We start from the raw sequence: 23572 nt of genomic DNA on the forward strand, positions 1-23572 counted from the left end.
CATCAAAATTTGGTTGAGGGGAACAAATGTCCCATTGTCTTTTTCTTCCAGGCTAAACCCTGCAGTATTGATCGTTTAATTTTAGGCCGGTCGATTGACTGACATTCTTTTGGGATTCCTTTGCTCTACTTTTCTTCAGCTGGTTTGCCTTTCAAACCAAATTTTACCTCTTGCCCCACATAGTATCTTAGAAATGCCTGAAATGTGTTTAAAAAAAAATTATATTAAGATATTCTCCCAAGCTGCATATTAGGGTGGATATATATATATATAGATATACGACTTGTGTCTGTGTGTTTGTGTGTTTGTGTATTTGTGTATTCGCCATGCACGGCCAAAGTTCTCGATGGATCTGCTTCAAATTTGGTGGGCTTATTCAGAGAGACCCCGGACACAACCTCATCGATGAGATATTTCAACACGTGCTCTCAGCGCGCAGCGCTGAACCGATTTTGGTTCCACCTCAGCTATTTTGGTTCCACCTCAGCTACCCGGGCCCCCATACCGACACACCAAAGCCAAAGTTCTCGGTGGATCTTTTTCAAATTTGGACACCGTATTCAGCTACAGCCCGGACACAATATCATCGATGAGATATTTCAACACGTGCTCTCAGCGCGCAGCGCTGAATCGATTTTGGTTTTTGTGTTCATTTCATCATTATAAGTAACTCTTCCTTATCTTCTCATATTCTCCAGGTTTTCAGCGTTTACCTCCCTTCCTTCGTAATGGTGCACTATAGTGTGAGTGGAGCGTCTTCGGATATTCCCGGCGTTCTGTTACTGTTACTATTTTTAGAAGGTCAACGCAGTGTCCAGAACGTAAATTGGACCCGTAAATTATCCTCACTGTAAAAGTGCAAACGTCGAATCAATTTATAGCCACGCGAAAAATACACTGTCATCTATCTCTCTATAGATACGGCTTCTCTGTGTTTGTGTGTGTGTGTGTGTGTGTGTGTGTCTATGTGAGCAACACCTTTGCATTGTTCAGTTCTGTTTGTGATGTGGTCTGGCGGCTTTTGTGTAAATTTATGTACTGGCCTTCCTTTTACAAGCCATAACTTGCTCAGTCCTGTTTGAGTGGAGTTCGCCTCCAAAGGTGATTAACACGGTTACATTCGTCGACAAGGATGGGACTCGATATGGTCAGGAATGGCATTATGGCCACTGAATCATTTTCGTGCTGTTCCCATTCCACGAATCTGGGAGGGACCTAAGCTTGGCGGGTCCATTGTTCGGACCCGGCGAAGCCGGCGTACGGCTCTAAGTACTTCTTCCCGGCGAAGCCGGCTACCCGGCGAAGCGGGTATTCATTCTAGTATATATATATATATGTATATATGATCAAGAAGAAACTAAGTTTTCAAAATTAAACCACACTTGATTTGCACACATTTCATTCCAAATGAAAGCCATTCAGGTCATCAATGACATCATTACCCAGAGATTACTGCCAGTCTCACCTGCATGCGTCCGCGGAAATTAAGCCAAAGATCCTGCAGCCGGGGAAGACGTTGACGTCCGAGGTCTCCTCCCATGTCAGCCTGCTTGAAACAAAAACATCACCCTGAATGTAAAGCAATAACAGCAACCACACACAAGATTGATAAGTATTAAAAAAAACTATGAATAAAGTAAAATCATGATAATAAATAAAATTATTTAATTTTTTGGTCAATTACTGTGTGTGTGTGTGTGTTAGCAATTCCCAGGCTGGCATTTAAAGAGCTGAGGCCAATCTAAGCATGCCTCAGTCTGACTAGGTATCAGGAAGCTAGTGGCAGTACTTTAGGTGATGCAGGAGTCGAGGTCACAGAAAATGTAGTTAACCTGTGGGCCCGGCCAACCCTAGTTCCATTTTAAACATGGCAACTTCTTCTGCTCTGCGCATGATCGCATATAACTACCAAGATCTGAGAAAAACAATTCTCTGATTGAGTTAAACAACTTTTTTTTTTAAAGTTTAAAGCTTACATTGGAGTCTTTGGTACCTCTTACTTTTTGACTGACTGACAGTGACAGTTTGACTTTTTCAGATTAAAAGGTTTCAACCAGTGCCAGCACACAACAACAACAATTAAGGCAGCAACGTCTAGAAAGCCTTAAAATTTGTGAACAAAGTAAAAGTCGTTTCTTCTGACAAAGCCTATGGCTTTTGGCAATTCAGAAAGTTACTTACAGTGGCGACTTTCACTTTCAGTTCATTTGTAAGAGTTATGTCCCTTGCGCGACTGAAAACAGAATTCTTGTACAATAAAATGCATGACAGCAACGGACAGTCAAAATGGCTATCTTCTTAAATTCCCCTCCATTTTTGATAACATTGCCGGCTAACTTTATCATTTGACGTAAAACTAAGGTTAGGCCTGCAGTTAGAACTTACCATGCTTTGCCGGGGATGCCATAGGCTATGACTAGTAGTACGTAGTACGTACTAGTCTGATCATGTCTGTCGCCGGTGAGTTGTGAAGCAGTGCATAACTTGATTGCCGTCAGTGCATTTCAAAGTTTATCCACACACAAAATATCTCTCGTCACAGCAAAGAATACGGCTCGGGGCGCCTTGTCACATCAGTCAGACGTTGTCTTTACTGCACATCGATCACGCCACCCATCTCAATAGTTGATCCAAGTCAGTTTGGCCCCGCAAGAGTCACACTCTCGGCACTCACTGACTCAAAACAAAATCCTCAGCACCCGATAGAACGAAGTTGGTCCATGCGAAAGCCATTTTACACATACACACAGCTGACTATAAGACTGATTTAACTGAAAGTTTTGAACAGTTTCAATTCCACTTGCCAATAAAAGATCTCTCGTCAGTCGTAGTAACTTGAGTAATGAATCCTCGTCGCCGCAATGAGACTGAGTTGTGTTGATCATCATCGGAAAAAACACCCGCCTTTTCCCCAGGCAAAGATGATTGGTCGAGACCACGCAGTTTGGGTCACGGGTTGAGACTGGTCACGCAAATCCGACTCGGAGGTCACTGCTGAGTTGACCAAGAATGACAATTTCGCGGCTTACAGACGGAACTGTTACTGAGCCGGGGGGGCACACATATAGACACACGAGGACACTCACACACAATCAGAGGGGGCTTATAGTGACTACACAGTACACGTTTGTAACGTGGGAACTGAACTGGCGATGCAGGGGCGGATCCAGTTGCTTTGTAAGGGGGGGGGGGGCACTTTGAATTGAAAGTGAATGTGATGGGCGCGAACCGCCCGAATTTGCTAGGGGGGTCCGGGGGCATGCCCCCCCCCGGAAAAAAATTTGCCCAAAGAAGCAAAATGGTGCCATCTGGTGCCATTTGAACTTAGAAATGGTCATAGAATCAGCATAGAAAAATCTTTTTTTTTCTTCTTCTTTTTTTTTCTCTTTTTTTTCGGGGGGGGGGGGGGGGCACGTGCCCCCTGTGCCCCCCCCCCCCCCTCGTCCGCCCCTGCGATGGTCACTGACTGTGACACGCAAATGTGTCCTTGGTGGTAAACTGACTGTGCTGTCCGCGCGCTTCAAGTTAGCTGCGACCATTTCAGTTTTCTACTGATCTTGTTCGGCAATGAAACTCAGCGTGCAATGAAAGTTTGTGTGTGTGTGTGTGTGCGGTGTGTGTGTGTATGTGTGTGTATGGCGGTGTCACAGCCGGGTGTGTGTGTCAGTGTGTGTATGGCGGTGTGCCGGGTGTGTGTGTCAGTGTGTGCGCGGTCGGGTGTGTGTGTGTCACTGAGTGTGTGTGTGTATGCAGTGTGTGTGTGTGTGTGTGTGTGTGCGGTGTGTGTGTCACGTGTGTGTGCGGTGTGTGTATGTGTGCGCCGGTGTGTGTGTGTGTGTGTGTGTGTGTAGTATGCAGTGTGTGTGTGTGTGTGTGCGCGGTGTGTGTGTGTGTGTGCGGTGGGTGTGGGTGTGAGGTGTGTGTGTGCCGCGGTGTGTGTGTGTGTGTGCGGTGGGTGTGGGTGTGAGGTGTGTGTGTGCGGTGTGTGTGTGCGGTGTGTGTGTGTGTGTATATGTGTGTGTCAGTACAGGACAGAAAAGGAGATCAACTTCATAACATTGCACAGTAACAATTACGGAAAATACCCCAGTTTAGCTTTATATGCACCACTGGTTGGTAGAGCACTGGATTTGTGATCGTAAGGTCGCAGGTTCGAATTCGGGCCGGGACGGACACGGGTCAACTTTATGTGCAGACCCAGAGACCACACTGATGGCACGTAAACTGAAGACCTCGGCCATTCTGCCATAAGTGCAGATGGCGGATACCACCTAAACACGCATAGGCTACACTTGTGTATCTCATCAAGCCCGTGAGGGCTTAAAACTCGAATTATAATAATCATATAACCCATATCTTGCTAAATATTTCGCCTGTAGGACAGTAAGCATTCTCTCTTTCTGGTTAGTTGTTTCGCATAACTTGACTCGAGTTGGTGCTTGTGTGACAGGACAGTGGGTCAATTTAATAGGTAAACATCGGCGCTGTGACAGCTGGTCCCCCACAGGAGTGCACTGACTTATTTGACACTGAAAAGTAGGTCAGTGGCTAGTAAACATAAGTCTTCCGAAACATAGCCTACGTACACTGAGCAGGGCCGGTGTCACGATTTCATCTTTCGCCTGTGTACATATTTCCACCTCGACATACTCAAGACTGAAATGTTGTTTCCTGGTAAAATTAAGAAGTGAAATTATTTATGGACGAAAAGCATGTCAGTTTCTTGCATGTGAAGAAAATTGGTGGCGGTGTGATACTTTTGATTCGAACAAGCCCGCTGTGGCTGTCTTCTTTGACACACCAGCATTGGGCTTGTCTCGTCAAAGTATCGAAAATACGATCATGATAATCAGAGACGAGAGATGATGCATGCGTGTCTTCGTGTTTTCCAAGCCCTGAGACTTTCGCTGTGAACGTGGGATCTTTTTCGTGTGCATGTGTGCACACGGGGGTGTTCGGACACCGAAGAGAGTCTGCACAAAGTTGACTCCGAGAAATAAATCTCTCGCCGAACGTGGGGATCGAACCCACGCTAATAGCGACCAACTGGCTACAAAGCCAGCGCGCTACCCTGAGCTACGTCCCCGCTCCTTCATTTCATCTGGAGACATGCATGAACTAAAGATGACAGAAGGTTTACTTGACGCCATTGTTATCATTGTGATATCTTCAGCTCCATGTTAGGGTGGACGTCTCAAACCAAATTTGGAACCATTTTGTCAAGGAGAAGACCCCCTAAAGGATTTCGGACCACAATCGTCTAAAAAGTATATATTTTTCGGAACTCAAAATCTCATCACTTCCTGACTTATAACAGGCCTCTGGACGTCTTATCCGTGACTATGAAAATACGTACGGCACTAACTCGTTATGTTCTTTGAATGCTCGTCAGTGCTCGCCGATTTTATACTGCACAAAATCGAAGACGCATTGATGGAAAGATTCTTCAGTATGGTTAGAACGAGAGCTGTTTTTAAGCAAGAAAAAAAACCTACGTTTCAGATTGCGCCAGTTTAAACTAAGCAGCTCAGTGTATAAATGTACTTTTGTTGTTGTTGTTGTTGTAGGTGGCACCTGGGAATGTGTAACTGGAAGTACACACCAACTTACCGTGGTTTCGACAGTTACTTCGGTTACTACAACGGTGCTGAGGATTATTACACGCACGAGACAAGTAAGCATGCATGATCTCAATAAAAACAAACAATAAAGGTATGTTGTTGGAACGTTTCATTATTGACAAAACAAAACGTTACGTTCACAGATATATCGACCCAGCGGTCTTTTAAGTGCACATACAAACCACAGATGATCTACATAGAGGATCCCCCAATTATAAGTTTTACGGGGTCCACGGACCTCCGCAGCGGAACTTTAGAGGATCCCAAAAGCAGGAGGACTTTTGGAAGTTCTGTAAGACCTTCACAAGAGCTTTAATTTGTTTGTTATATCGGTTAGATTTGCTCTGAAAATTCGTGTGTGTGTGCATGTGTGTGTGTGTGTGTGTGTGTGTGTGTGTGGGTGTGTGTGTGTTTATAGAAAACAGGGTACATAACCAGACAATAAGGGGGCAGGGGGTGTCATAATACAGGTGTGAGTCGCGTGTTATAACTTTGTGTGCAGAAGACGGGGGATACGACTTGCGGAACGACACACTTGTAGCCAAGGACCCTGGTCAAAGCCATTTTGACGTCACGCTCACCCAACGTCAGAAATGGCCCGAGTGGTCTCCGGACCAGGGATTGCCCTTGACGCACTGTACGTGGTGCTGTAGCTTACACATGAACTCATTCGATAACATCACATCACTCACACCACGCTGCTTGTCTTCACCACTGACGTCAGGGTAGTTGCCATCAGAAACAAAATATGTTAAGAAAATTAGGAGAGCTTTTGGCAGAATATTATAGATTTTTCAGGTCCTCTTGAAATCGGTTCATCAGTGATACATTTTCGTGGAGGAATGTAAGTTTGTAAGCATTTCTTAAAAGAGGTTTGTGATCGTTTTCGGCAGATTAGTTCGTGTCAAAAAAATACATTCATTACTTTTGAAGGCAGGTTTCCAGACGGGTTTTCTTTTACAACTTTATTTTCTCTGTGGTACAGTATTTATTCACCGACCACACGCTGAAGGTGATTGCAGAACACGATACAAGCACGCCGCTCTACCTCTACCTGCCCTTCCACCTCTGTCACAACCCTCTGCAGGTGTGTGTGTGTGTGTGTGTGTGTGTGTGAGAGAAAGAGAGAGGAGAGAGAGAATTTGGGTGTGCGTTTGTGCTGGTGGTGGTGGTGTTGTTGTTTAAGAGAGAGAGAGAGAGAGAGAGAGAGAGAGAGAGAGAGAGAGAGAGAGAGAGAGAGAGAGAGAGAGAGAGAGAGAGAGAGAGAGAGAGAGAGTGAGTTTCGTAAATTAATGGTAGACGCTTATCAAACTGAGACTATTGCAGTCAGTTTCTGGAAAAGAAAGATGGGAATTGAAATAAACAAGGACATTTGGCAGATAGCAAGCAACGCATCAAAAGAAGTAAGATTGAGACTGCTACACTGGAAAATAACTCATAACATTTATCCAACGAACATTATATTGTATAAAATGGGCATTGCAGAGAGTATTAGTTGTACACATTGTACAGAAGAGACAGATTATATCGAACATTTCTTTTATTATTGTAGAAAAATAAGCAAAGTGTGGAATCTTGTTGAAGAAGCCTTCTTCACCGCTTGTTCGAAAAGAATTCATGTTGATGTGCGGGATGCCCTATTTGGCCTAGTTAAAAGGAATTCTATTTCATCCGCTGAAGCAAACTATGTCAATTTGCTGATCTTGATTGCAAAAATGTGCATAGGTATTTATAGATACGGTACCCCTTTAGAGATCGGATGTATTTTTGAAAAAGAGTTAAGTTTAAGAAAAATAATTGACTTGTGACTCGCATATATGTTGCTATCTGTGAAATTGAAATAAAGAAACGTTAGGTAACAAAAGGAGAAATGATGACGGAAGAAAATATAGGACAAAATGTATAAAAAATAGTAAGTGGAGAGAGAGAAGATAGAACGAGAGGAGACAGTGAGAGAGAGAGAGAGAGAGAGAGAGAGAGAGAGAGAGAGAGAGAGAGAGAGAGAGAGAGAGAGAGAGAGAGAGAGAGAGAGAGAGAGAGAGAGAGAGAGAGAGAGAGAGAGAGAGAGAGAATTGAATTGAATTGAATTGAACTTTATTTAACAAGGATTAAGATTTAAGGCTACGCCTTTTCTTACAATCTGTCCTTGGGACGCATAGACACACAATTATATAATTAAAAAATTAAAAATTAAAAAGTTAAAAAGTTAACCAACAAAAGGAGGTCGGAAAACTTCAGCACGTGATAATAAAGATGACGATGATGATGGTGATGACGATGATGATGATGACGATGATGATGACGATAATGATGAAGATGAGGCATGAAGAGCATACATATGTGGTTGTTCATACAATCAAATGCATACTATGCAGGTAATTATAAATACAAGCTGGTAGCAATCGAACATGTAGCAATAGTACAACAAAAATATGTTCAGAACATACAATGCACAGCATATCTTTGACGTAGTGGCAAATCAAAAGGCGTTAAACTACTCAGACATAAAGTGTTTTTTAACACATTTTTTAAAACTTTTTAATGACTTTAAGTGCTTAAAGGATGATGGAAGCGAATTCCAAACTGAAGTACCGGAAAAAGCAAGACTGGTCTTATACAGGTCAATTCGTGGAATCGGTGGGATCAAGTTGACCGACCCATATCTCTGGGTAGCTTTATTAAATAATGATGTAATGTAAATCGGCACTTTACCGTAATACAATTTATGCATGAAAATGGCTTTGTTTAACATGAGATGCTTTTCCAGTGGAAGAAAGTTAAGCATTTTTAATTTCATATCTGTTGATGCATTATCATTTACGATGAGCGACGATAGAGAGAGTCTAACTTTTTCAAGTGGACGTCACTGCTGCCATCCCAGAGCGTCGAAACATAATTAATGTGAGGCATTACATGAGCATGGTGGAACATTTCCAGGGTCCTTCTGTCCGTAAATTGCTTTAACTTGGATAGGAGGAAAACGTTCTTGGCTACTTTCTTGCAAATATGCTGTAGTTGTGCCTGCCACTTGAATTCACAATCAATAATTACCCCTAAAACGCGATGCTGTTGAACTTGTTCAATTGATTGCGTACCAATAGTAAGATTTAGTTTGAGTGGAGAAATCTGGTGTTTTTGTCTGGTTGCAATTACCATACTTTTAGTTTTTATTGGATGGACAAGCATAGCATTAGCACTACACCAGTTATTTACATCGTTTAAAGCTGTTTGAAGGGAGGACTCTATTACTGGAACAGACTTTCCACTTGCATGAAGAGAAGAATCGTCAGCAAAAAAATCACTTCTTACATTACTATCAGAAATGTGCAGTGGCAGATCATTGATATACAGACAGAACAAGATCGGCCCAAGCACTGAACCCTGAGGCACCCCGCATTTCACAGTGTCCTCAGTAGATATTTTACAGTTTAGGGCAGTATATTGAGATCTGTCATGTAATTAGGAAGCAAAGAGAGAGAGAGAGAGAGAGAGAGAGAGAGAGAGAGAGAGAGAGAGAGAGAGAGAGAGAGAGAGAAAGAAAGAGAGAGAGAGATTGGCAGACTATGGGAGAGAGGGGGAGAGAGAGACCGACAGAGTATGGGGGAGAGGAGAGAGAGAGAGAGAGAGAGAGAGAAAGAGAGAGAGAGAGGGTAAATGTAAATAAAATAAAATAAATAAAAAAAATTGTCCATGATCTGTTTACTGTCCATTGAGTGTGAAGCTGGGAGAAAGAGTGAGATTGAAGGAAAACAATAATAAATTAATAAGAATTAAAATGATAATAAAAAATAAAAATGAAAATAAAAAAATTAAAAAAAACTTCGGATATAAAATATAAAATAAAAAAACGCACGCACATGTGTAAGAAAAAAAACACGAAAAAACAACAACATACAAATCAAAAGCGAAAAATGCAACATGTTAATTGAGGTTACACATGTAAAGTGATCGACGGTAAAATTCACACAATATGCCAACGTTTACACTAATGAGAGAGAGAGAGAGAGAGAGAGAGAGAGAGAGAGAGAGAGAGAGAGAGAGAGAGAGAGAGAGCGCGCGCGCGCGTTACTTGGATGTTAAATACTGGTATAATCTCAAATCTAGCTTTGCTAGCCTCTGATTTTGAACTTCATAGACTTAAAAAAGAGCGAAAGTCTGCCGAGAGCCATTTTCTGGCTTTCTGTAGTGAGTTTCACGTGTTGCCTGTGACGCGACTCGGACTGTAGCTGTTTTACATTGACTGTCTTAGGTTCCCAAGGAGTACGAACAGCGCTACAGTCACATCCATACTCAGGACAGGAGAACGTATTGTGGTCAGTATTTTTCTTTTTTTTTTTAGTCTGTTCAACAGTGCCTTTCGACGAACGCGCATACCAAGAACACCGACAACAAACACAAAATTAACAAGCAAGCAAGCAAAGAAGGAAAGAAAGAAAGAAAGAAGAAAAGAAAAAACAAGAAAGAAAGAAAGAAAGAAAAAGAAGGAAAGCAAGAAAAAGAAAGAAAGAAAGAAAGAAACAGACAGACAGACAGATGAAAACTGATTGCGAAAATTACGATTGCAACAAAGTATGCTACATTCTTGGTGAAAAAAGTACTGAGAATATAATAACAGACCCAATGTCGTGACAAGAAAAATGTTCATTCAAAATGAACAGCGTCGATGCAATGTCCACCAAAGATTTATTTTGGGAATTAGGGTCAAAAGTTAATGAATTGCATGTTGACTTGGTACAACTTTAAAGATACCTTCCCTCTCGTGCAAGCAATCCTGTTCCTCGTCACGAATCTGTTCGGCTTTTTACATAGTGTAAGAGCTTCGTCCCACTTAGACATATAAAACAAATCAACAGTCTGACTTCTCTTTTGGTCAGATTATTTGTTGAATAGATTCTGTCAGTGACACCACGCCAGTCTGTGAAAAGAAAAACGTTCTCACTCTGCATCAAAAGAAGTCAGGCTGTTCATTTTCGGCATGTGCTCAATTAGAAGGATGAGCTTGTCTCATGGAAAATGCTGTCGCATACACGGAAGGAATGTATCTTTCAAATTCACCTGCGTCTTTAAATTCGGTTTTTCAATGTGCGAACAGCGGAACATACTTGAACTTTCCCACCCTTCAGCATTAATAATAATAATGATAATAATAATAATAATAATAACTGGACATGTTTAAGTGCCTAACCTATGGCTCTAGGCCCTTTACAAAAGAACATATACAGAATAGAACAATTAAATATACAATTAACCTACATGAGACAATTAACCATACAGACAAAAATCACCACATGTACTGTTCACACAATATCCATATATGCTATACACACTATATATACACACATACCCAGCGAACACTTTCAACAATCATGCCAACTTTGTGGGAGAGGAGTACGTGCAGAAATGGAATGGAACAGACATGTAGTATTGTGTGAAAAAGAAAGTTTTCAACTGTTGTTTGAAAGAGCTGAGAGAGGTGCAGTGTCTTGACAGAGAAACGAAGAGAGTTCCAGAGTGGTGGTGCAGCACAACAGAAGGTCTTGCTCCGTGCTGCTTCCTGTTGAAGCGCTCAACTTTTAATAGCCTGGTGTCAGCGGATGATCTGAGTGTGCGTGATGGGGTGTATATGTGCAGGAGTTCAGAAAGGTACTGAGGGGCACTTCCTGAGAAGACCTTGAAACGCAGACAAGCGACTTTGTACTTGATACTCTGTTCCACCGGCGGCCAGTGGAGTGTGTATAGCAGGGGAGTGACATGCTGTGTTTTCTTTGACCTAAAGATGATGCGGGCTGCAGCATTTTGAACAGCGGTTTGGAGAGGTTGGACATAACTAACGAAGGACATCCAATCAACAGGGCATTACAACAGTCTAAACGAGACAATATGCAGGGAGTGGCAAGGGTTTTTGTGGTTTCTTCAGTGAGAAAGTGGTGGATGGAGCTGATGCGCCTAATTTCAAGGTAGGGTGCCTGACATGTTTTTGTGACATGATGTCTCATAGAGAGGTCAGAGTCAAGGTAGAACCCAAGATCTCTGGCCTTCCCTGAGAATGTGACAGATGCTGAGCCTAACTGAATGGCACTGGGAGATTGTGACGAGAAGAAGAGGTTGAAGAGGCAAACAGAACTGCTTCAGTTTTTTCTTTGTTAAGATTCAGTTTGTGTTCATTCATCCAGTCTTTTACATCAGAAAAGCAGTCTTGTAGGGAAGACACAAGGTCATTGACCTTTTCAGGAGGAAATGCTTGATGAAGCTGTGTATCGTCTGCGAACATTTTGTGACTGACTGCATGGTGGTTGATGATGGTAGATAGCTGTGTTGTGTACAATACAAACAGCACCAGACCTAAGACTGAGCCCTGTGGTACTCCATAGAGCAGAGGTGCTGTGCTAGAACGATGGTCTGCCCGACAAGAACAAACTGACTTCTGTCTGACAGATAGGAACATGTGCGTGATACCGTGTAATTGGAGAATAATTGCGCGTTTCTGACTTGAGCCAAAATGAGGAAACATTTATTTCAATTCTGAAAATGCAATGGTGTTGCAGGCATGGTGACCATGATGGACGAGTCGTTCGGGAACATCACTCAGGCCTTGGACAGCCGGGGACTGCTGGACAACACGCTGCTCGTCTTCACCACTGACGTCAGTCTAGTTGCCATAGAAACTAAATGTACTAAATCAGTGCACCTTACAGCGTGCTTTTATTTAACATGGTAGCATTGGAAACTCTGCTAACTTCTGAATAATGATGATTATGCTGCTGATGTTGATAATGGTGATGATGCCCCTGGTTTACAGTCCGGTGCTAAAGTGTTTGTACGAACTCACAACGCCCCACTGGGCAGCCTTGTTTGCATGTGCATGATAATGTGGCAAGTTATGATGATAGTGTTGATGTCAATGTTGCTGGTGGTGATGATGATGACGACGACGACAATGGTGATAACTTATTTGGAATCGTCGTCAGTGTCAATTCCTTACTCGGTAGATGTGAGTAAGATTAATGAGGGTCATCTCAGAAGTTCATATCCTACACATGAAGGAGATTAGGTTGAGCTATGATACCTCGTACCTGTACAAAATGAAACATGCATAGAGATATAAGCGTCCTCGTAATAATCATGTCATCCGCAGTCATAGAGGTCTTCTTGCCACTGCCTTAGGCTACGTACGAACTTTTGAGACAGCCATCGTACTGTGTCGTGTCCGTGGTTTATTGTGCTGACCGATGAGACAGCCATCATACTGTGTCGTGTCCGTGGTTTATTGTCACAGTGCTGACCGATGAGACAGCCATCATACTGTGTCGTGTCCGTGGTTTATTGTCACAGTGCTGACCGATGAGACAGCCATCATACTGTGTCGTGTCCGTGGTTTATTGTCACAGTGCTGACCGATGAGACAGCCATCATACTGTGTCGTGTCCGTGGTTTATTGTGCTGACCGATGAGACAGCCATCATACTGTGTCGTGTCCGTGGTTTATTGTGCTGACCGATGAGACAGCCATCGTACTGTGTCGTGTCCGTGGTTTATTGTGCTGACCGATGAGACAGCCATCGTACTGTGTCGTGTCCGTGGTTTATTGTGCTGACCGATGAGACAGCCATCGTACTGTGTCGTGTCCGTGGTTTATTGTGCTGACCGATGAGACAGCCATCGTACTGTGTCGTGTCCGTGGTTTATTGTGCTGACCGATGAGACAGCCATCGTACTGTGTCGTGTCCGTGGTTTATTGTGCTGACCGATGAGACAGCCATCGTACAGTGTGTCGTGTCCGTGGTTTATTGTGCTGACCGATGAGACAGCCATCGTACTGTGTCGTGTCCGTGGTTTATTGTGCTGACCGATGAGACAGCCATCGTACTGTGTCGTGTCTGTGGTTTATTGTGTTGACCGATGAGACAGCCATCGTACTGTGTCGTGTCCGTGGTTTATTGTGCTGACCGATGAGACAGCCATCGTACTGTGTCGTGTCTGTGGTTTATTGTGCTGACCGATGAGACAGCCATCGTACTGTGTCGTGTCTGTGGTTTATTGTGTTGACCGATGAGACAGCCATCGTACTGTGTCGTGTCTGTGGTTTATTGTGTTGACCGATGAGACAGCCATCGTACTGTGTCGTGTCCGTGGTTTATTGTGCTGACCGATGAGACAGCCATCGTACTGTGTCGTGTCTGTGGTTTATTGTGCTGACCGATGAGACAGCCATCGTACTGTGTCGTGTCTGTGGTTTATTGTGTTGACCGATGAGACAGCCATCGTACTGTGTCGTGTCCGTGGTTTATTGTGCTGACCGATGAGACAGTCATCGTACTGTGTCGTGTCCGTGGTTTATTGTGCTGACCGAAGAGACAGTCATCGTACTGTGTCAGTCGTGTCCGTGGTTTATTGTGCTGACCGATGAGACACCATCGTACTGTGTCGTGTTTCAGTATTGTGCTGACCCATGCTTGGTGTCAACAGAGACCTGGAAATGACAGCCCCCTTCGTCAACATTACGGGCCAAAGAATCTAGACACAGCCATCGTCGAACGCTGAAGAAGAAGAAGAAGGTGTCAACAGAACGGAGGTCCGGTGATTTACGGCGCCAACAACTGGCCGTTACGAGGGGCCAAGACCACATTCTGGGAGGGAGGTACCCGGGGTGCTGCCTTTGTCTGGAGCAAGAATTTGCTGCAAAAGAAATCTTACGTCAGCGACGGGTAACGTACATACATTAACTGGCTATGTATAAATGTTAACATTGATGGCCGATAAAAAAAATTGCGGATGTTGTCAGCTTGAAAGGTTCTATGGGAATACGTAGTGTTGTATCTAAGCAGAAACCGGCGTAGCTCGATTAATAGTGAGCCAGTACGTCGCTGTTGTGTTGGTTCGACCCTAGAGTTCGGTGAGGGACTTTGTTGTTCCAGAGTCGACTTTTTTGCAGACTGTCTGTGTTTGGATATCCCCCTATTCACGCATGCGTTCGAATTTTGTTTTAATTTGACTGCAAAAGCTCAAAGGATTGAAAAACACGGACGCAAGCGTGGCGAGAAAAAGTGCCGGAACAAGAAAGAATGGGTAGCGCCGGACTATGGCAGCTCGCTTTCGCAAGTAGGAAAGCATCCCACGGACTGTATGAAATATCCTTACGCTGCCTTCCCTTTTCTTTCCCTGTCTTACCTTACCATGCCATACCGTACCTTACCTTACTTTACCATGCCTTAGTTTACCTTGTTGTTTCAGGATGATGCACGCAGTAGACTGGTTCCCTACCATACTACACCTGGCAGGTGTGGCCCCAGGTAAGTGCCTCACTCCAAACAAGAAGTGTTCCAATGTCAACACACGTTTTGTAACCATTTGGGAACACTATGAGAGATACTCTATGCTACTAACAAAAGTAGCACACATGGTAAACACTAAATACATGTAGTGATTACAATGTGTGCATGCTTTTGCAAGAAAACATGTGATATCTCACATAGTGTTGCCAACTGGTTACAAAAAGTGTGTTCACATTGGAACAGAGTTGAGAGTGCTCTCTCACAAACCAATAAGAAAGAGAAAGCAGAAAGCATCCGTCTGACGGTAGATTTTTGGTTTGTGTTGAAGTGTAAGAACGCTACTTTGCCACATGTAAATATATAGGGGCCTACTTGGGACATATTTGTAGCTATGTAACTGAGAACTTCCCAGAAAAGGGCATTACCTCTACCGTGTTGCTTTTCAATGTGACATACATATCAGGGAAAGGAATAGACGGGGTAAACCAGTGGGACATGCTGAGTAAAGGGGCACTGAGTAACAGAGACGAGTTTGTCTACAACATCGACACCATTCTCAACAGCACGGCCATAAGGTATGTTCTCAGATTTATTTCCTTTTGAAAGAGAGAGAGAGAGAGAGAGAGAGAGAGAGAGAGAGAGAGAGAGAGAGAGAGAGAGAGAGAGAGAGAGAGAGAGAGAGAGAATAATTAGAGAAAAAACTTGCATAGCGAGTGCCCGGATATATGCGTGCATTTGTGCGTAGGTGTGTGCGTACGGTGTTACGGTGTGTGTCAGTGCGTGTATTTATGTGTGTGTGTGTGTGTGTGTTTATGTGTGTGTGTATACGCGTATGTGTGCAAGATTGGGTGCCGGAGTGGATGTATGCATGCTTCAAAAAAAGATGTGTGTGCGTGCGTGCGTTTCTGTGCACGTTTGTGCGCACATGCGTGCGTTCGTGTGGGGAAGTGCTTGTAGTACACAGAAGCTGACATGTGGGCCGGTGGGTCGCCAGGTACAAGGATTACAAGCTGATGACGGGGTCCCCGGGACACTTCAACGACTGGTACCCGCTGCCACGCTCAGAGGGCGAGGAGGACGCCACACATGAGGAGGACGCTAAGCCACACTGGAAGCCTCAGCTATACAACATCAGGAGTAAGCCTTGGAATATACCTTCTCTGTCATGCTCCAAAGATGCCTTCCTTCTCAGCAAAACTCTTGTTTGCTCAAAAGACACATCCTTTCTCATGCAAACTGACTCTCGTAAGCTCTAAAGATACCTTCATTCTCATACAAACTCTCATCAGTTCGAAAGATATTTTCCTTCTCATGGAAACTCTCGTAAGCTCTAAAGATTCCTCCTTTTTCATTCAAACTCTTGTAAGCTCTAATTCTAAAGGATCATACCTTCTCAAGCAAACTCTCGTAAGCTCTATAGATTCCTTCCTTCTCATCAGCTCTAAAGATTCCTTCTTTTTCATTCAAACTCTCGTAAGCTCTAATTCTAAAGTCATACTTTCTCAAGCAAACTCTTGAAAGCTCTAAAGATTTCTTCTTTTTGATTCAAACTCTCATAAGCTCTAAAGATACATTCCTTCTTATGCACACTCTTGTAAGCTCTAAAATACCTTCCTTCTTATACAAACTATCATAAGCTCTAAAGATTCCTCCAGGCTTTTCATGCAAACTCTGGTAGGCTCTAAAGATTCCTTCCTACTCATGCAAACTCTCATCAGCTCTAAAGATTCCTTCTTTTTCAGTTTGAAACTCTCGTAAGCTCATAAACAGTCATACCTTCTCATGCAACCTCTTAACATACCTTCGCTGTCAAAGTGTGTGTTTTAATGTATACCATTACCAATGACCATGTTGGCATGTATGCTATGAACACTTTTTTTTTCTTTTTTTTTCTTTGTCTGATTTAATAACCATGTTTTTGCTTTGCTTCTTCTTCTGCTTTAATATTATGCACTGCTTAGTTAATTCCCTCTTGGGCGAGAGCTGGATGAAAAAAGATCTTTGCTGTATCTACTCCATTACCCTCGAAAAATAAAGTTGGTTCGTTCGGCGTTCGTTCGTTCTCTCTCATGCAAACTCTCGTAAGCTCTAAAGATTCCTTCCTTCTCATGAAAAAACTCGTGCAAGATGTAAGGCCAAAAAAAAAAAAATAGGTGTGGTTACGGTAACATAGCCAAAAAAAATAGGGTAGGTAGGTAGGCAATCACTTTTTTTTTTTAAACTTTTTTTTCTAATGTGTACAAATTAAACCTACTTGACAGGGAAATAAGTGTGCGACTCGGGCGCTTTCGCTTTCATTGCGTTTTTTGCACTCGTTTTTTTGTTGTTTTTGTGACAAATGTAATAAAAAGTTATAGGATCGGCCCCTAAAAATAGGGTAGGTCGGGTTACCGTAACCACATCTATTTTTTTTTTAGGCCTAATACCTTCCTACTCATACAAACTCGTGTAAGCTCTAAAATACCTTCCTTCTCGAGCTAACTCGTGTCATAGATGTAAAGAAACCTTCACTAACATGGAAACTCCCGAAAGTCTAAAGTTGCCTCCCTTCCCATGCAAACTCTTGTGCAAGCCACCACAAACCCATGAAGACTTTAGCAGGGGATATCATCCTTCGACTTAAATAACTGCCCCAAACTAGAAGCCTGGCAGGCCCCTTCCTGTGCAGCTTGGGAATTTTGGCTGGATTAATTTTGCGCGTCACATGAATCTGTCAGATTCTGTGGTCACTGCTCCCCCAGTCAACAGCCTCAAGTAGACTGGACTCGCACACTGGCAAACTCTACCCTCAAAATATGAACAGATCGTGACATACTTTTTTTTTACACAGCCACGTATTGTCACCTTTTTGTGTATTTTTGTCATCAACTTTAGAACGGTGAGCGCACCCTCACAGGCCTCAGCCACTGATCAAGTCCAGTCAAGTAAAGAAATATATTCATTAAAAATAAATTCCAACTCTGCACAGAAAGCAGCCAGGATGTAGACTTCAGGTGTGTCTAGACTTCAGGTGTGTCTAGACTTCAGGTGTGTCTAGACTTCAGGTGTGTCTAGACTTCAGGTGTGTCTAGACTTCAGGTGTGTCTAGACTTCAGGTGTGTCTAGACTTCAGGTGTGTCTAGACTTCAGGTGTGTCTAGACTTCAGGTGTGTCTAGACTTCAGGTGTGTCTAGACTTCAGGTGTGTCTAGACTTCAGGTGTGTCTAGACTTCAGGTGTGTCTAGACTTCAGGTGTGTCTAGACTTCAGGTGTGTCTAGACTTCAGGTGTGTCTAGACTTCAGGTGTGTCTCCTTGTGGAATGATGCTTTTATCCCAAATAAAAGCCAGGGCAGATGTATGGGGATTTGCGAGATGGTTTACACGGGGTGTTTTACACGTCATCAATTTAGAACAGTAGATGATGTAGGTCTGCGGCACCCCAGACCTCAGTCTGGCTGAAACACGGTACAAACAAAGTGGCAGTGCCACAGAAAGCGACGCTGTTTAGTCCACTACTTCGGCATTTATACATTTAAAACTTGATGATTCCAAAGACGTGAAAGTTTCTCTGACTAAAGTAAAGAATTCAAGGCTTCATGGTTCAAACGTCTGTTAATGGCAGTTGAAAATAATGTGATAGATGGATTAGGAGCCAACAAGCAACGAAAAAAGAATCAAGTCACCACCTCAGGTCTGACGACTGTTGCTCTCCATGTTTTAGATATTCTCTGCAGTGTTTGTTTGTTTGTTTATTTGTTGCTTAACGTCCAGCCGACTACGCAGAGCCATATCAGGACGAGGAAGGGGGGGATGAAGGGGGCCACTTGTCAAGCGATTCCTGTTTACAAATGCACTAACCCATTACTTGTGTTCCAGCAGGCTTTAGTAAAACTAAATTAATACCTACTGGAAGATTACCAGTTTCCAGTATGTTAAAATAGGCTTAACCTATCTACTGCTGGACTTACATCAGAACACTAACAGATTAAACTATACATGAATCGCGAGACAAGCGGCAAGAGAAGAGATTTTTGGAAAAAATACAGGTGAATGAGCAAGAAGGCAGAAAAAAGAAAAGAATTCATGAAGAAAAAGAGAGCATGACAGGAAAGAGGAACCAAAAATCTACCTAACAGCAAACTAGAAAGCTCCTGCGGTTCCAAAAACAGGAGGGGCTTTTAATTTCATAACCGCAGTGCCCCACTGCGGGATTCTCTGCAGTGCTTTTTTTAACAACGCAATCAACTTGTGAATAGTAGACAGGGATCTAACGGATGGACACATTTAAAGGTGGGGTACGCAGTCTAAACGATGGTGTCTCATGGTTTACTCCCACATAAGCAGTCCAGTATTCGTGAGTTAATTGGTGAGGTTAATTGCCAGTAAAGACACAGAAGGTTGTACGTGTTGCAGATGACCCCGAGGAGCGTCACGACCTGGCGGACACGGAGCCCCAGACCATGAAGATGATGATGGACAGACTGCACAAGTGGATGGCGTCAGGCGTGCCCCCACAGAACACCCACACAGACCCCCGGGGGGACCCCAAGAACTGGGGCGGGGTTTGGACCCCCGGTTGGTGCTAACAGATAAGCGCAAAGACGCGCGCCATGTGGAGGTGTTCTTGTAGTAATTTTAATTGCATGACTCGAATCACGTTAGGCGCCTGTAGTACTGACAGGTCACAATTTTGCTAAAATCGAAACAAGGAAAGTTATGACTCTGCTGTAATGATCCAATAAACAAGATAATTAAGTTTATGAGACATTTTATTATAAACAAAAAGAACTATCCTTAGGTCAACACCATATGAATGCATTGTTACCTTTTTTACATTTAGTCAAGTTTTGACTAAATGTTTTAACATAGACGGGGAAATCAAGACGAGGGTCATGGTGTATGTGTGTATGTGTGTGTGTGTGTATGTGCAGAGCGATTCAGACAAAACTACTGGACCGATCTTCATGAAACTTGAGATATTAGAGTTCCCGTGTATGATATCCCCAGATGTTTTTTTTCATTTTTTTGATAAATTTCTTTGATGATGTCATATCCAGCTTTTAGTGATTGTTGAGGCGGCACTGTCACGCCCTCACTTTTTAACAAAATTGGTTGAAAATTTGTTCAAACAATCTTCGACAAAGGCCGGACTTTGGGATTGCATTTCAGCTCGGAAGCTTAATAATTAGTTAATTAGTTTGCTCATTAAAGTTGTCATTAAAAACGATTTTTCACTGACAGATTTAAAAATCACTGCATTGTATTCTTCTTCACCTGAATTCAAAAAGATATAGATCTATACGTTATGTTTACTTGAAAAACGCACTCAGAATAAAAGAAAATAGGTCAAGTATAATGTTCGCATGCTTCGCGGAGACGAGCGTGATCCGTCTCGGTCTTCGGGGAAGTTTAGCCGAGACTATCTGAATGTAGTGTAACCCCCACCAAAATTAGGTACTTGGATTTTGGTAGGTTACAGAGTTACAGAGACTGATCAGTCTAGGAAGGAACAGTCTAGGGGAAGCAACTCATGTTCAGGCTGAAAAGTGCTTCCGTCGCAGTTATTTCCCTTGACCAACTATACGGCCTTGACTATCGGTCAGTAACCTTGCCTACAAGATATAGGTCGGGGTGCATAAGGTTAGGCGATTGTTCCAGACATTGGTGCAAGGATATGTCTGTAAATTCCCGCCTGGAGGACCCACTTACTTTGTGAAAATTTGCTAAAAGGAAATAGTTCCTATGATTTTTGATAAATTAGTTATTAAATTCTACACCCACTAACATGTTATTGTACATTTACTGGTAATTAGAATTCATACTGCTGAGATAAAAAGTTTTATAATGCAGGAAGAGAGAAGTGCTGAAAATAATCTCTCTGGTACTTCATTTTCTCTTTCTTTACCACTTGGGAGTTCTTAGAGGAAGGACCTATTTTGTTGCTTGGAGATTGTTGAGTCCTAAAACTTTCCTAAACCAGGCATGTGCAAGTTTTACTTCTACATTTTTTATTATAAGGATTTTGTTAGGATGATAAGTGATTTTATAAGTTTCGAATAATTAATCTTGTCGAAATAATTGTTTTTTTGAATACTTGTGTTTTATGCATGTGAAAAAGAAACTGAGTTTTGTCATTGTTTTTTTTTCTATTCTTATGTTTTGTAATAGTTTGATATTTTTCTTGAGCATAACTTGTTACAAAGTTATTTTTGTGGCGAAAGGAAATGCTGGGGATGTGAAGTGTGTTTGTGGATGAAGGATGGGCTTCACTGATGCATAAGCTACGTGGCAAGTGTATACCCATGGGCCATCGGGGATCCAGTGTGGGTAGATTGGATTATGGGCCTTGCCCAGACCGGAAGTGTGGAACAATAACAATAATGGCTGCCCCCATGGTAACCAAAACGAAACTAGTTTTCTGAATGTAACTGGACATCTTTTATTTGTCTAATGTTCTTTGATTGTAAGTTTGTTTTACACTGTTTGTTACTGGAGAATGTTGTACATTGTGGATCGGGATTATGGAGGAATTGTCACACTGGGATTTGGGAACGACTGAGTGATAGTCGAAGGAAAGAGTAACAAGTCGCGTAAGGCGAAAATACAATATTTAGTCAAGTAGCTGTCGAACTCACAGAATGAAACTGAACGCAATGCCATTTTTCAGCAAGACCGTATACTCGTAGCATCGTCAGTCCACCGCTCACGACAAAGGCAGTGAAATTGACAAGAAGAGCGGGGTAGTAGTTGCGCTAAGAAGGATAGCACGCTTTTCTGTACCTCTCTTTGTTTTAACTTTCTGAGCGTGTTTTTAATCCAAACATATCATATCTATATGTTTTTGGAATTAGGAACCGACAAGAAATAAGATGAAAGTGTTTTTAAATTGATTTGGACAATTTAATTTTGATAATAATTTTTATATATTTAATTTTCAGAGCTTGTTTTTAATCCGAATATAACATATTTATATGTTTTTGGAATCAGCAAATGATGGAGAATAAGACAAACGTAAATTTGGATCGTTTTATACATTTTTATTTTTTTTTACAATTTTCAGATTTTTAATGACCAAAGTCATTAACTAATTTTTAAGCCACCAAGCTGAAATGCAATACCGAAGTCCGGGCTTCGTCGAAGATTACTTGACCAAAATTTCAACCAATTTGGTTGAAAAATGAGGGCGTGACAGTGCCGCCTCAACTTTCACGAAAAGCCGGATATGACGTCATCAAAGACATTTATCAAAAAAATGAAAAAAACGTTCGGGGATTTCATACCCAGGAACTCTCATGTCAAATTTCATAAAGATCGGTCCAGTAGTTTAGTCTGAATCGCTCTACACACACACACACACACAGACAGACAGACAGACACACAAACACACACACGCACATACACCACGACCCTCGTTTCGATTCCCCCTCGATGTTAAAATATTTAGTCAAAACTTGACTAAATATAAAAAGGATGGATTTGGGGAAACAGTATCAGGCTTTGAATTGTTGGAGACAACTTCGATTGCTGGTACTAATGAGCTGCGTCAGTTCATTAATAGTGATGTCTATATGTTTACCAAGTAGCTAAATCAGCAACTTTGATCAGGTAAACAATAAGATTGATCTGAAAAGGACACTTTTTGAGGAGTTATGTTTTTCATCTAAGATGGGAACATTTGTGTGACTGGGAGATTCCTTTTGTTTCTTATGAAGAGACACTTTGCCCTCCATGTATAACATTCTGATTTTATATGTTTGGTGGGAGAGAGAAATTGGCGACTGTGTTTGAAACTGACTTAGTTATATTTGTGGATCATGTTTTGATGATTGTATTTTGATTTCAGGATTGCGGACTAAATTTTCCTCCATTCTAGTAAAACTCTTTTCTTCCGATTTATTCGTCCAACTTTGTACCGAATTGTGATTTTATATTTGGGATTGTTCTTTTACGTTAAGTTGAAATTTTAGTATTGAAATCTTTTTACTTGTAAGATGTAGTTGGAATTTTGAGACCAAAATTGCTTATTTTTTATTCACTGCTGAATACTTCTTGTATTTTTGGTTCGAGAAGATTGTGCTTTGTGTCTGTGGCAAAGAAGATTTGAATTTGATTAATAAATTTGTAGTCACCTAAGAACTGTGGTGTTTGAGGACAGTCCAGACTGGTGTGTGACTGTGTGTGTGTTGCTGCTGTAAATTGTTCTGTGTTTAGTTAGGTTATATTTCCCTGCCCGAACTCACCCCGTAACCAACTCCTTTGTGTTAACTCTAGGCGATAGAGATTAGGCCTCGCTAGATTTATAGAAAAGACAAAGGGGGGTTACAGTAGTCTCGGTGATGACTGGTTTTTGGTGATGATCTTTTAGTTTGATGCCTAGAGATCGACTAAATGTTTATATCGCTTCACGCGACTTGTTTATTCTTGATTTTGAAACGTTGAACTGTTTCTCAGTTTTAAATTTCTACTTTAATAAATTTGAAAAAGCTGTGTGTGTGTGTTTGCATACATGCGTGTGTTTGTGTGTGTGTGTGTGTGTATCCTTTTATGCAACCTCTAGGATTTAAAAATATAGCTTTTCCTTGCATATGAGTCTATTATGACTTGAATTTCACTGCAATTGTGAAGAAACAGATGAGACACAAAAAGCGTCTTTTACTATTTTATTTTCAGTTACTCTGTTTAGGAGGCCAAAGTCGGAA

The 23572-nt window shown here is 42.1% G+C and overlaps 1 protein-coding gene across 2 annotated transcripts; it reads left to right on the top strand.

Annotated features, from left to right (window-relative positions):
• Positions 1-5573: 5573 nt before the first annotated feature.
• LOC138970771 (arylsulfatase B-like) lies at positions 5574-23360 on the top strand. 2 transcript variants are annotated; one of them, XM_070343293.1, is made up of 10 exons: positions 5574-5674; positions 6124-6191; positions 6607-6708; positions 9871-9934; positions 12167-12264; positions 14187-14326; positions 14853-14911; positions 15357-15468; positions 15888-16030; positions 19287-23360. In XM_070343293.1, the coding sequence occupies exons 1-10, from the start codon at positions 5581-5583 to the stop codon at positions 19457-19459; spliced, it is 1053 nt and encodes a 350-aa protein (XP_070199394.1). In that variant the 5' UTR covers positions 5574-5580; the 3' UTR covers positions 19460-23360. The 2 variants fall into 2 exon arrangements, with proteins under 2 accessions (XP_070199394.1, XP_070199395.1); XM_070343294.1 differs by lacking the exons at positions 14187-14326; positions 15357-15468.
• Positions 23361-23572: the final 212 nt, after the last annotated feature.

This window comes from Littorina saxatilis, linkage group LG7 (genome assembly GCF_037325665.1).
Source record: "Littorina saxatilis isolate snail1 linkage group LG7, US_GU_Lsax_2.0, whole genome shotgun sequence".
NCBI classification, from domain to species: Eukaryota; Metazoa; Mollusca; class Gastropoda; order Littorinimorpha; family Littorinidae; genus Littorina; species Littorina saxatilis.